This window comes from Oncorhynchus tshawytscha, linkage group LG11 (genome assembly GCF_018296145.1).
Source record: "Oncorhynchus tshawytscha isolate Ot180627B linkage group LG11, Otsh_v2.0, whole genome shotgun sequence".
Taxonomy (NCBI): Eukaryota; Metazoa; Chordata; class Actinopteri; order Salmoniformes; family Salmonidae; genus Oncorhynchus; species Oncorhynchus tshawytscha.
Genome location: NC_056439.1, coordinates 12,085,927 through 12,099,144, shown reverse-complemented (window position 1 = coordinate 12,099,144; position 13,218 = coordinate 12,085,927). Strand labels below are relative to the sequence as shown.

The window sequence follows — 13,218 nt, the reverse complement described above, 5'->3', positions numbered from 1 at the left end:
GATCCATTTGTGATCAAGCTTTAACTTCCTGACTGATGTCTTGAAATGTTGCTTCAATATATCCACATAATTTTCCTGTCTCATTATGCCATCTATTTTGTGAAGTGCACCAGTCCTTCCTGCAGCAAAGCACCCTCACAACATGATGCTGCCACTCCCGTGTTCGCGGTTGGGATGGTGATCTTCGGCTTGCAATATCTCCCCCTTTTTCCTCCAAACATAGCAATGGTCATTTTGGCCAAACAGTTCTATTTTTGTTTCATCAGACCAGAGGACATTTCTCTAAAAAGTACGATCTTTGTCCCCATAGTCTGGATTTTTTATGGCGGTTTTGGAGCAGTGGCTTCTTCCTTGCTGAGCGGCCTTTCAGTTATGTCGATATAGGACTTGTTTTACTGTGGATATAGATACTTTTGTACCTGTTTCCTCCAGCATCTTCACAAGGTCCTTTGCTGTTGCTTTGGGATTGATTTGCACTTTCCGCACCAAAGTAAGTTTGTCTCTAAGAGACAGAACGTGTCTCCATCCTGAGCGGTATGACGGCTGCATGGTCCCATGGTGTTTATACGTGCATACTATTGTACAGATAAACGTGGTACCTTCAGGCATTTGGAAATTGCTCCCAAAGATGAACCAAACTTGTGGAGGTCTACAAAAAAAAAATTCTCTGAGGTCTTGGGCTGATTTCTTTAGATTTTCCCATGATGTCAAGTAAAGAGGCACTGAGTTTGAAAGTAGGCATTGAAATACATCCACAGGTACACCTCCAATTGACTGAAATGATGTCAACTAGCCTATCAGAAGCTTCTAAAGCCATGACATAATAATTTCCCAAGCTGTTTAAAGGCACAGTCAACTTAGTGTGTGTAAACTTCTGACCTACTGGAATTGTGATACAGTGAATTATACGTGAAATAATCTGTCTGTAAACAATTGCTGGAAAGATTACTTGTGTCATGCACAAAGTAGATGTCCTAATCAACTTGCCAAAACTATAGTTTGTTAACAAGAAATTTGTGGAGTGGTTGAAAATCAAGTTTCAATGACTCCAACCTCAGTGTATGTAAACTTCCGACTTCAACTGTACATTATATCTGGATAGATAGTACTTAAACACATTCGGTAAACATTATATATTTTGTTTTCAGTCATAACTATTATAGAATATGAGCTTTTAAACCCACCCCACAGCCCATCCCACCTATCTCCGTAAACCACCCTTTTATGATTTCCATGTGCCATATATTTTTCAACTCTGCTGTTTCACATAAATTCTGAACCTTTCTAAATCGCACAGATTGTAAGTTAAATATGATTATTTCTAATAAAAGTATTATATTGTTGACTGATTTCAATATGGCTTTCCAAATCTCCCAACAGTGCTAAACATCTTTTTAGCAACCAGAAAAACATGTCCTTTAACTAGTTGTTATCTGACTTGGATATGTCATCGTGAAAAAAATGATTTGGTCTTTACAACCAGCAAAACAGTTTACAGCCAGGACATGAAGTCATTATTTAGCATTCCAAATGTTTCCCACTGGATCAAAGCATATCACAGTATACGAAACATGAACAAACGCTACATATTTGTAGATAAAGCAACTGAACTTTTAAAAAACTGAACTAATCAACACTGCCAGCCAAATATATTATGCAAACACATTAGTAATCACTTGTTGTTTTCAAGCTTTCTACTTTCAGCTAACCCCTCCATCACCCAGTTCAAGAGAGAGAATGAATCCATTCTGGACCTCTAACAATTCATTGCCAATCCATTCAACATTCCATTGACATTTTATAATAGAGCTCTTCTAAGATGTTGACTTGGTTTATAAGACTCAATATAAAGCTTTTTGTCATAAACCTAAAACCCCCTTTCATCTACACTCTTTGAAAAAAGACTTCCGAAAGGGTTCTTCGGCTGTCCCCATAGGATAAAAAAAATGTGGGTTTCAGGTAGAAGCCTTTTGAGTTCCATGTAAAATCCTCTGTGGAAAGGGTTCTACCTGGAAACCAAAAGGGTTCTACCTGGAACCAAAAAGGGTTCATCAAAGGGTTCTCCTATGGGAACAGCCGAAGAACCCTTTTAGGTTCTAGATAACACCTTTTTTCTAAGAGTGTACCTCATTTTTATCAAAGGCCCACCAATCCCCAGGGGGAAAAATGTTTCTGGTTGTTAAACTGGTTGAGAAGTCATCATATAACCAGATTACAACCAAATGGTCTCTGTTACCCAAGGTCTCTTTCATGACGACATCAAGAAGTCATGGGAAAGAGGTCATATTTTGGTTGATATTACAACCTGATAAAGACATTATTTTCTGGATGTTAAAAAGATGTTAACAAAACGCCCTTATACTGACATAACCATGACTTCATAAAATACATCACAATGTAATAAAGAAGTCATTAAGACATAATTATGAGCAATAATTCACCAGTCCAAACAACAAAAAACACAAACTTGCTCCGTAAAGCTGTGGTTTAGTACACACATTGGAGTGGCCCTATAATTGCTTGGTAGGGTAGGGTTAAGTATTGACAGGGGGATGAAAAATACTTCCAATGTTATGTCATATCAATGTAAAATATAATGCTCTCGAATAACAAGGAGAACATACAAACTTGAGAAGGAAAGAGTTCTCCCTCAGTGCTCCGATACAACCAGCGAAGCCAAGGATAAACATAACTCCTCCCACCACCAGGAAGAGCCAGACGGGGTCAAAGCCCCCCAGGTCGGTGATGGATGAGATGTTGGAGAGCACACCCTGGGGGGGGAAGAGAGAGAGAGAGGAGGGGGGGTGATCACTAGATATAATAGTCAATAAGTTATGTTTTTTTATTCATAGTCAATCATGTCAACTGTTTTATAGAGTTTGAAACACAAAGCTTGAGCAATGGAGACCTTATTGGACATACTAAAATGATTCCATTCTAGGACTCTCATGACAAAGACACAAGCATACACGATATTGTACAAGGGCTCACACATGCACGCACGCACAAATCCACGCCCGGATATGTACACGCACACACATATATGCATGCACATACACACCGCCTTCATAACAGCTTAGAAATATAAGCCAAAATAGGAGCAAACACAATGAAGAAATTGGGATCCCTAAAAAATACAAATGAACCTGTGAATGTGTCCAATCCATTCAGGAGTCATTTTGAAGTCATGCTTCCCACTGGAAAACTCCAGTGTTTTTAAATTTTTTAACAGAAATAAATCACATGCAGGGCAGATGGGTGTGGAACACTATTTAACATGGGTCAGTCTCGTCATAGACTTATAAACCTGTGATCTATTAATATGACATATGATACTTCTTTATTGGTAGAACAGAAATAATAAATAACACTAGGATCTCTTCAGTAACACTTTACTTAAAGCCTGCAAGCATAATGCTTGATAACTTGTTATAAGCATGTATATGAGCCTTTACAATGTCTTATAAACAGGCTTATAATGTCGAAAGTCTATGTATGAACATTTCAACTAACTCAAATTGGCTGGTATGTAGTGTGGATCACTATTAAATAATTATAAGACATTATGCTCAAAAAGTTTTACAATGCATTATAAGTGCATTATAATGCACTATACCTGCAGACACTTGAAAGTGTTACAAATTCTTTGAGCAGTCAGCTTTTTTATTTCACCTTTATTTAACCAGGTAGGCTAGTTGAGAACAAGTTCTCATTTACAACTGCGACCCGGCCAAGATAAGGCATAGCAGTGTGAACAGACAACACAGAGTTACACATGGAGTAAACAATAAACAAGTCAATAAAACAGTAGAGAAAAAAGAAAGAAAAAAAAGAGTCTGTATACATTGTGTGTGAAAGGCAAGAGGAGGTAGGCGAATAATTACAATTTAGCAGATTAACACTGGAGTGATAAATGATCAGATGGTCCTGTGCAGGTAGAGATACTGGTGTGCAATAGAGCAGAAAAGTAAATAAAATAAAAACAGTATGGGGATGAGGTAGGTAAATTGGGTGGGCTATTTAACGATGGACTATGTACAGCTGCAGCGATCGGTTAGCTGCTCAGATAGCAGATGTTTAAAGTTGGTGAGGGAGATAAAAGTCTCCAACTTCAGCGATTTTTGCAATTCGTTCCAGTCACAGGCAGCAGAGAACTGGAAGGAAAGGCGGCCAAATGAGGTGTTGGCTTTAGGGATGATCAGTGAGATACACCTGCTGGAGTGCGTGCTACGGGTGGGTGTTGCCATCGTGACCAGTGAACTGAGACAAGGCGGAGCTTTACCTAGCATGGACTTGTAGATGACCTGGAGCCAGTGGGTCTGGCGACGAATATGTAGCGAGGGCCAGCCGACTAGAGCATACAGGTCGCAGTGGTGGGTGGTATAAGATGGAGTAAGGTATAAGGTAGAGTATTGGAAGCTATTTTGTAGATGACATCGCCGAAGTCGAGGATCGGTAGGATAGTCAGTTTTACTTGGGTAAGTTTGGCGGCGTGAGTGAAGGAAGCTTTGTTGTGAAATAGAAAGACGATTCTAGATTTGATTTTGGATTGGAGATGTTTGATATGAGTCTGAACCATGCAGGGTGGTGATGCTAGTCGGGCGTGCGGGTGCAGGCAGCGAACGGTTGAAAAGCATGCATTTGGTTTTACTAGCGTTTTAAGAGCAGTTGGAGGCCACGGAAGGAGTGTTGTATGGCATTGAAGCTCGTTTGGAGGTTAGATAGCACAGTGTCCAAGAAAGGGCCAGAAGTATACAGAATGGTGTCGTCTGCGTAGAGGTGGATCAGGGAATCGCCCGCAGCAAGAGCAACACCATTGATATATACAGAGAAAAGAGTCGGCCCGAGAATTGAACCCTGTGGCACCCCCATAGAGACTGCCAGATGACCGGACAACATGCCCTCCGATTTGACACACTGAACTCTGTCTGCAAAGTAGTTGGTGAACCAGGCAAGGCAGTCATTAGAAAAACCAAGGCTACTGAGTCTGCCGATAAGAATATGGTGATTGACAGAGTCGAAAGCCTTGGCCAGGTCGATGAAGACGGCTGCACAGTACTCTCTTTTAACGATGGCGGTTATGATATCGTTTAGTACCTTGAGCGTGGCTGAGGTGCGCCCGTGACCGGCTCGGAAACCAGATTGCACAGCGGAGAAGGTACGGTGGGATTTGAGATGGTCAGTGATCTGTTTATTGACTTGGCTTTCAAAGACCTTAGATAGGCAGGGCAGGATAGATATAGGTCTGTAACAGTTTGGGTCCAGGGTGTCTCCCCCTTTGAAGAGGGGGGTGACCGCGGCAGCTTTCCAGTCCTTGGGGATCTCAGACGATATGAAAGAGAGGTTGAACAGGCTGGTAATAGGGGTTGCGACAATGGCGGCGGATAGTTTCAGAAATAGAGGGTCCAGATTGTCAAGCCCAGCTGATTTGTACGGGTCCAGGTTTTGCAGCTCTTTCAGAACATCTGCTATCAGGATTTGGGTAAAGGAGAACCTGGAGAGGCTTGGGCGAGTAGCTGCGGGAGGGGGGGGGCGGAGCTGTTGGCCGAGGTTGGCGTAGCCAGGAGGAAGGCATGGCCAGCCGTTGAGAAATGCTTGTTGAAGTTTTAGATTATCATGGATTTATCGGTGGTGACCGTGTTACCTAGCCTCAGTGCAGTGGGCAGCTGGGAGGAGGTGCTCTTGTTCTCCATGGACTTTACAGTTTCCCAGAACTTTTTGGAGTTAGAGCTACAGGATGCAAATTTCTACTTGTAAAAGCTGGCATTTGCTTTCCTGACTGACTGTGTGTATTGGTTCCTGACTTCCCTGAACAGTTGCATATCGCGGGGACTATTCGATGCTATTGCAGTCCGCCACAGGATGTTTTTGTGCTGGTCGAGGGCAGTCAGGTCTGGAGTGAACCAGGGGCTATATCTGTTCTTAGTTCTGCATTTTTTGAACGGAGCATGCTTATCTAAGATAAAGTTACTTTTAAAGAATGACCAGGCATCCTCAACTGACGGGATGAGGTCAATGTCCTTCCAGGATACCCGGGCCAGGTCGATTAGAAAGGGCTGCTCGCAGATGTGTTTTAGGGAGCGTTTGACAGTGATTAGGGGTGGTCGTTTGACTGCGGACCCGTAGCGGATACAGGCAATGAGGCACTGATCGCTGAGATCCTGATTGAAGATAGCGGAGGTGTATTTGGAGGGCCAGTTGGTCAGGATAACGTCTATGAGGGTGCCCTTGTTTACAGATTTAGGGTTGTATCTGGTGGGTTCCTTGATGATTTGTGTGAGATTGAGGGCATCTAGCTTAGATTGTAGGACGGGGTGTTAAGCATATCCCAGTTTAGGTCACCTAGCAGAACAAACTCTGAAGCTAGATAGGGGGCGATCAATTCACAAATGGTGTCCAGGGCACAGCTGGGAGCTGAGGGGGGTTGGCAGCAGGCGGCAACAGTGAGAGACTTATTTCTGGAGAGATACATTTTTTTAACTAGAAGTTCGAACTGTTTGGGTATGGACCTGGAAAGTATGACATTACTTTGCAGGCTAACTCCTCCCCCTTTGGCAGTCCTATCTTGACGGAAAATGTTATAGTTGGGTATGGAAATATCAGAATTTTTGGTGGCCTTCCTAAGCCAGGATTCAGACACAGCAAGGACATCAGGGTTGGCAGAGTGTGCTAAAGCAGTGAGTAAAACAAACTTAGGGAGGATGCTTCTGATGTTGACATGCATGAAACCAAGGCTTTTTCGATCACAGAAGTCATCAAATGAGGGTGTCTGGGGACATGCAGGGCCTGGGTTTACCTCCACATCACCCGCGGAACAGAGGAGGAGTAGGATGAGGGTGCGGCTAAAGGCTATCAAAACTGGTCGCCTAGAGCGTTGGGGACAAAGAATAAAAGGAGCAGATTTCTGGGCGTGGTAGAATATATTCAGGGCATAATGCGCAGACATGGGTATGGTGGGGTGTGGGTACAGCGGAGGTAAGCCCAGGCACTGGGTGATGATATGAGAGGTTGTATCTCTGGACATGCTGGTTGTAATGGTTGAGGTCACCGCATGTGTGGGAGGTGGGACTAAGGAGGTATCAGAGGTATGAAGAGTGGAACTAGGGGCTCCATTGTAAACTAAAACAATGATAACTAACCTGAACAACATTATACAAGGCATATTGACATTTGAGAGAGACATACAGCGAGGCATAAAGTAATCGCAGGTGTTGATTGGGAGAGCTAGCTAAAACAACAGGTGAGAGATAAACAGATAAAAAATAAATAAACAATTAGTTATCTAATGATACAGGACACCCAGGGATCTCAGCTGGACTCACCTTCTCGCTCCATGCCCAAAGCCCTATGCCAAGGAACGCCACTCCGAGTAACTGTGAACAGACAGGCAGACAAGTATTTTTGATATGAGTTATTAATATAAAACTAAAGGCATGCTCTCTGGCTTATCGACTGAGTTGTGGTTAAGGAAAATTATTCCACCATTAAATCAACCATCAAGATATGAGAAATGTACTGAATGTTGTTGAGGTTAACGTCAACCAATTATTTCTCAAATGTAGGAGGATTCGTGCAATTTTCCAGACAGGAATTTAGAACTGCCATAACTCTATGGAGTGGGACTAAAATGCTAAATTGTGTAACCCTGAAATAATGTGAACAAAAATATTAAAGAACAACAGCCTCCTGCATTTCCATCAATGCATACTACCAACACCCCTAAAAGCTATTGATGAGGGAAAACAGATCTTAGACCAGGCTCGACTAGGCCTGGACTAGTTCTGGACTAAAGAACACTCTAAGGCCCAGTTTCCTTGATACAGATTAAGCCTAGTGCTGGACTAAAAACCATGTCAAATTGAGATTGTCCATTAAAAATGATTCTTAGTCAAAGAGGCATATATTCAGGAAACTGGCCCAGAATCTCCAAATAGAAAGCGCTTTTTAGTCCAGGACTATGCTTAATTGTGTCCGGTGAACCTGCCTATAGGTTTTATATCAATGGATCTACATCCTTACAGCAGAAGTCAAACATAAGTGAATTAATATAGGGCACATCCATCTGTAACAAATAGATTTGCCTCACAGTGTATTAGAGTGCCGTAGTGTACGTTTAACCTGAAGTTCACATCATCTGTCAGGTTATGCTGTACAAGATGTGAGGATCTACAGTACATGAAAATAAATAATTAGCCCAAAATGATTTGTATTATTTTTGAAAAGACAAGGATTCCGTCAGTAGTCTACTGAATGTAGAATCTAACCTATCAATCAGCACGGGAACATCTTACAATGGCAACAAATGGTAGGCACTGTGTCAACAGATATCACAGACTATACTGTATGACTCAAACAATCAATCCGATGTATAATGGTTCACTTCAGAAGACATAGTCGAAACACATTGCATGCACCATATCTGCATTTGCTTTCTGGTCTTTTTGGAGTGTATTGATGGTAAAAATTATATAACGTGTTACAACGTCAATACATTTGTATTTACATGTATACTCTTATCTATTTTAGATATACTGTAGATGTAATTCATGCCCCCTTATCCTTTAGTGCCACTCAACCTATTGTCACTTGGCAATTGGCAATCATGAATTTTGGGTCCCACATTACATTGTCCCTTAGGATAGATTTGAATAGAATAGATACACTATTGTCCATTTCATAAGAAACTGAAATTTGTATACTGTATATCTCAACCTGCCCCCATATACTGTATATTTACACACATGTTGAGAGGTGCAGTGTCAGCCACAGAGCTGGAGAGCAGTTTAAGTGTAAATGCCTTGCTCAGATGCACAAATGCAGTTGATGGTACCTGCCAGTATACTTCCAGTTCAGTCGCCACTTTTTTGCTTGAACCAGCAATATTCCAGTTACTGGTCCATCTAGGCAACCTGCTGCCATGGTAGGCAGGCACAATGAAATTACCGTAGAGAAAAATATGACTATGATAGAGTATTGTGACAGTAGACTACTTAGGCTACAACTTGAGTAATTACATGTTAACATTACATTTGAAATTTTGCATGTTGCAAACATGTACGTTGAAAACGCTGCGCTGTAGCCGACCTACACTCACCTGCCAATTTATTAGGTACACCCATCTAGTACTGGGTTGGACCCCCGTTGCCTCCAGATCAGCCAGAATTCTTCTGGGCATGGATTCTACAAGTCGGAAACATTCCACAGGGATGTTGGTCCGTGCTGACACGATGGCATCATGCAGTTGCTGCAGATTGGGCAGCGGTACACCACCACCACTAGCCTGTGCCGTTGACACCAGGCAGGATGGGTCCATGGAATCATGCTACTTACACCAAATCCTGACTCTGCCATCAGCATGACGCAACAGAAACCACGACTCATAGGACCATGCAATGTTTTTCCCACTCCTCAATTGTCCAGTGTTTGTGATGGCGTGCCCACTGAACTCGCTTCTTTTTGTTTTTAGCTGATAGGAGTGGAGCCCCGGTGTGGTCGTCTGCTGCAATAGCCCATCCGTGACAAGGATCGAAGAGTTGTGCGTTCCGAGATGCCGTTCTGCACACCACTGTTGTACTGCACTGTTATTTGTCTGTTTGTGGCCCGCCGGTTAGTTTGCAAGATTCTTGCAATTCTCCTTCAACCTCTCTCATCAACAAGCTGCACCGATATTGCTAGCACCTTTAGCTAGCGTGGCCTTCTTGTGCATTTCTGTGGATGCATGCTGAGTTAGGTCATTCTCCCCTCCATGGCCAATTGAGAATACAAGACGGAATAACGCGGGCTAAACCCACCTCTTTTTTGCTTCCCATTGTTTGTTGTAGCTGCTGTAGCTGCAGCTTTTATTTTTTGCAGGTTTATCCATATTTCCTTGATATGCCACACCGACCAAACAACAACAGACATTACTGTGCAGGAATTGCCGCGTTTACCCTATACTGTGATTGGATGAATATAGGACAAACCAATTTCGCCCAGTATAAACGACATCCCGGCTAATACGAGACAGTTGGCAACCCTAATTCATTGTCATCTGATGTAAACTGCTATAGCTTGCATTTAATTTAAGGTATGCCATGAGCAGTAGGACCTACAGATTTAATGACCAAAAAAATATCCGTATGACGTAATCACATATGGATACTTATAATGACAACGAGCAGCAGGGGGAAAGCTGTCTGTATAGGTCCGGACCCCGCGTTTATCAAAATAAACCATAATTCTACTATTTCAGTTCAACATTGCTGCACCAACCATCGATTCGGCTATTATTGGAGTCCCGTACGTTAGTCTCCCGATAAAGCCCCTATTCAACGTTAATAACGGTCGACCGTTCAATTATCTTATTTATTGCATCCCTTGATGTAAGACATAAAAAACATTAATGACACAAATTCCTTGCCCATATGCCCCCATATATGAAACGCGGGCCAAGGTTAAAAAGCATTTCAATATGATGTAGGCTAGTCTATAGAGCCATTATAGACACTGAAAACGTGATATAGCACACTTACTTACCCAAAATATTATATTGAATCCAAATATGAAATATTTGATACAGCAACTGACTTCATGAGCCTTGAAATGCTTTCCGGACATCATTTGGCTCGTATTTACAAATGTCGCCCACCAGAATAGGGTTAAATCATATCCAATCTGGTTTGCTTTCGACAGATCTTTTCGTAAAACCCACAGTTAACGGTTCAACCAGTAGAAATGCTCTGACAATTGTTCAACATCTTGCTTCCTCTTTGACATGCGTAGGGTCACAAACTATCTGCTTCAAAACAAATACAGAAGGTCGTATCCTAAATATATTTTTCCACCATACAGTATATAAACCGGACCAAATTAAAACCTTTCGTCATTCGAGTCTAGTCCATGATCTAGACATGGCTGTTATTTGATAGACGTGTCCACCGACCAACGAGAGATTTTCCTGTCATGACTAGGACGGACTTCATGCAACACTACAACTGCCGACTTCAGTGCGTTCAAAAACACTGGGAAAATCGATTTGAACGGTCATCCAACTCTGAATTCCTTTTTCTCGAGCTCCGACTTTCCGACCTGAAATTCACTGAGGTCATGATTTTACCTCGTATTTTCCCGAGTTCCCAGTTATTTTGAACAAGGCAATAGATCTATACCAAATATGTTTATAACTAACCCAAGATAGATCACAGCCTGTCGTTTCCAGTGGGAACAAATTAGTCATAGTTGGCAGAACCATTAGGAGGGGGGCAGAGCCAAGCACCATCTAGCGAGATCCTATTGGCGCGTTCTAGCAGGTATTTGCATATTTACGTAAGAGAACGCCTACTCTGTGAAGTGTGCCTGTGCAAAACTAGATTCGCCCTAGCACTCCTTCTAATCAACGCTTCTTTTTTTTCCTTTTTCCTGGACTAAATTAGTTTAATTGTTTAGAAACTATGTAATCTGGACAATTGTCAAATTGTTGTTTGGGGACATGTGTGTGTGTAGTCACCTCATACAAGTATTTGAGAGTATGGCTAGATAGTACACTGTCCTTCTTTCAGCACATATCAAAGCTGCAGACTGAAGTTAAATCTAGACTTGGTTTCCTTTATCGTAATCGCTCCTCTTTCACCCCAGCTGCCAAACTAACCTTGATTCAGATGGCCATCCTTCCCATTAATCGCTCCTCTTTCACCCCAGCTGCCAAACTAACCCTGATTCAGATGACCATCCTACCCATGCTAGATTACGGAGACATAATTTATAGATCAGCAGGTAAGTGTGCTCTCGAGCGGCTAGATGTTCTTTATCATACAGCCACCACTGCTCTTTATAGGACACATCACTGCACTATACTCCTCTGTAAACTGGTCATCTCTATATACCCATCGCAAGACTCACTGGCTGATGCTTATTTATAAAAACCTGCTTAGGCCTCACTCCCCCTATCTGAGATATCTGCTTCAGCCGTCATCCTTCACATACAACACCCGTTCTGCCAGTCCCCAAAGCACACACATCCTTGGGAGTACAGTCTTTTCAGTTCGCTGCAGCTAGCGACTGGAACGAGCTGCAACAAACACTCAAACTGGACAGTTTTCTCTCAATCTCTTCATTCAAAGACTCAATCATGGACGCTCTTACTTACTAAGAAAGATGGGGATGGCTGCCGTTTTATAGGCTCTTAACCAACCATGCTATTTTGTTAGTTTTTTCACATTTTTTAAAACTTATTTTGTACATCATATTGCTGCTACCTTCTCTTATGACCGTAAAGATCATCTGGAAATCAGAACAGTGATTATTCACCTTGAAGTGGACGAAGAATTTTTGTTTAATGAAATTCAGACACCCGAACAGGCCCTCATCCCCGTCATTCACATGAGAAAAAGAAGGATGCGGTGTCGCGGAAAGAAATAGGGGGGGTCTTGTGAGGATCCGCTGATGAGGGGCTAATCGGATGATTTTATTATTACTGGGTATGTGTGGGATGTTCCACCACTACAAATGCTGTGAATAACATGCGTAAACTAATGCCCATGTGCTCTCCATTAGAAATGCCTGTAGCAGCATCCTCACCAAATCCTGCTGCTGAGGATGAAGCACTGTCTACAGACCCTGCTGACTGGCCTTCAGTATTGACTGATAGAATTCGGACACAACTAGTTTGCAGAGGACCAAGTGAGGCACACCAAACTTTGTTTTCCCTAAGGAATGAGAGTGATGGAAGAAGTTGCCACCACCAGTATTTCAGGAAGACCTTGGTGAGTGGTTGGTGTATTCTGAAAGAAATAACAGCCTCTTCTGCTTCTGCTGCAAAATCTTTTCTAAGAAGAAATTTAGCAAATCAGGACTGATAGACTGGTAACATGCAAGTTCTTTGCTGACTTCACACGACAGCATGAAAACATGGAAAGAACTGGCAATGAGGATCAAAAAAGGGGAAACAATTGATGAGCATGAGATGGCACTTATGGAGACTGAGAGGATAAGATGGAGAGAAGTGTTGACACGTCTGACAGCTATTGTGCAGTCTCTGGCAATTAGGAATCTGGCACTAAGGGGACACACAGAAACACTGTACTCTCCATCAAATGGAAATTTCCTAAAAAAATGCTGAACTGATGGCACAATTTGATCCAGTCATGAAAGAGCACCTTAACTGTGTCCAAAAAGGGACCTGGAGTCACACCACCAGCTACCTCGGCCACCAAATACAGAATGAACTCATTGATTTGTTGA

General features: G+C 42.3%; 1 protein-coding gene across 3 annotated transcripts in view; it reads right to left on the bottom strand.

Moving 5' to 3' along the window:
* The window catches only part of LOC112234412 (tetraspanin-5), a 30,097-nt gene extending 18,919 nt beyond the window's left edge, over nt 1-11,178 (bottom strand). Inside the window, exons 1-3 of one of the 3 annotated variants that reach the window (XM_024402513.2) lie at nt 10,516-11,178; nt 7,323-7,373; nt 2,625-2,771 (exon numbers count right to left, since the gene is read on the bottom strand). In XM_024402513.2, coding sequence (XP_024258281.1) covers nt 2,625-2,771; nt 7,323-7,373; nt 10,516-10,599 — 282 coding nt within the window. In that variant the 5' untranslated portion in view covers nt 10,600-11,178. Of the gene's footprint in view, nt 1-2,624; nt 2,772-7,322; nt 7,374-9,094; nt 10,219-10,515 lie in introns of those variants that run through there. The other 2 variants (XM_024402515.2, XM_024402512.2) reach the window with 2 other exon arrangements.
* Nucleotides 11,179-13,218: the final 2,040 nt, after the last annotated feature.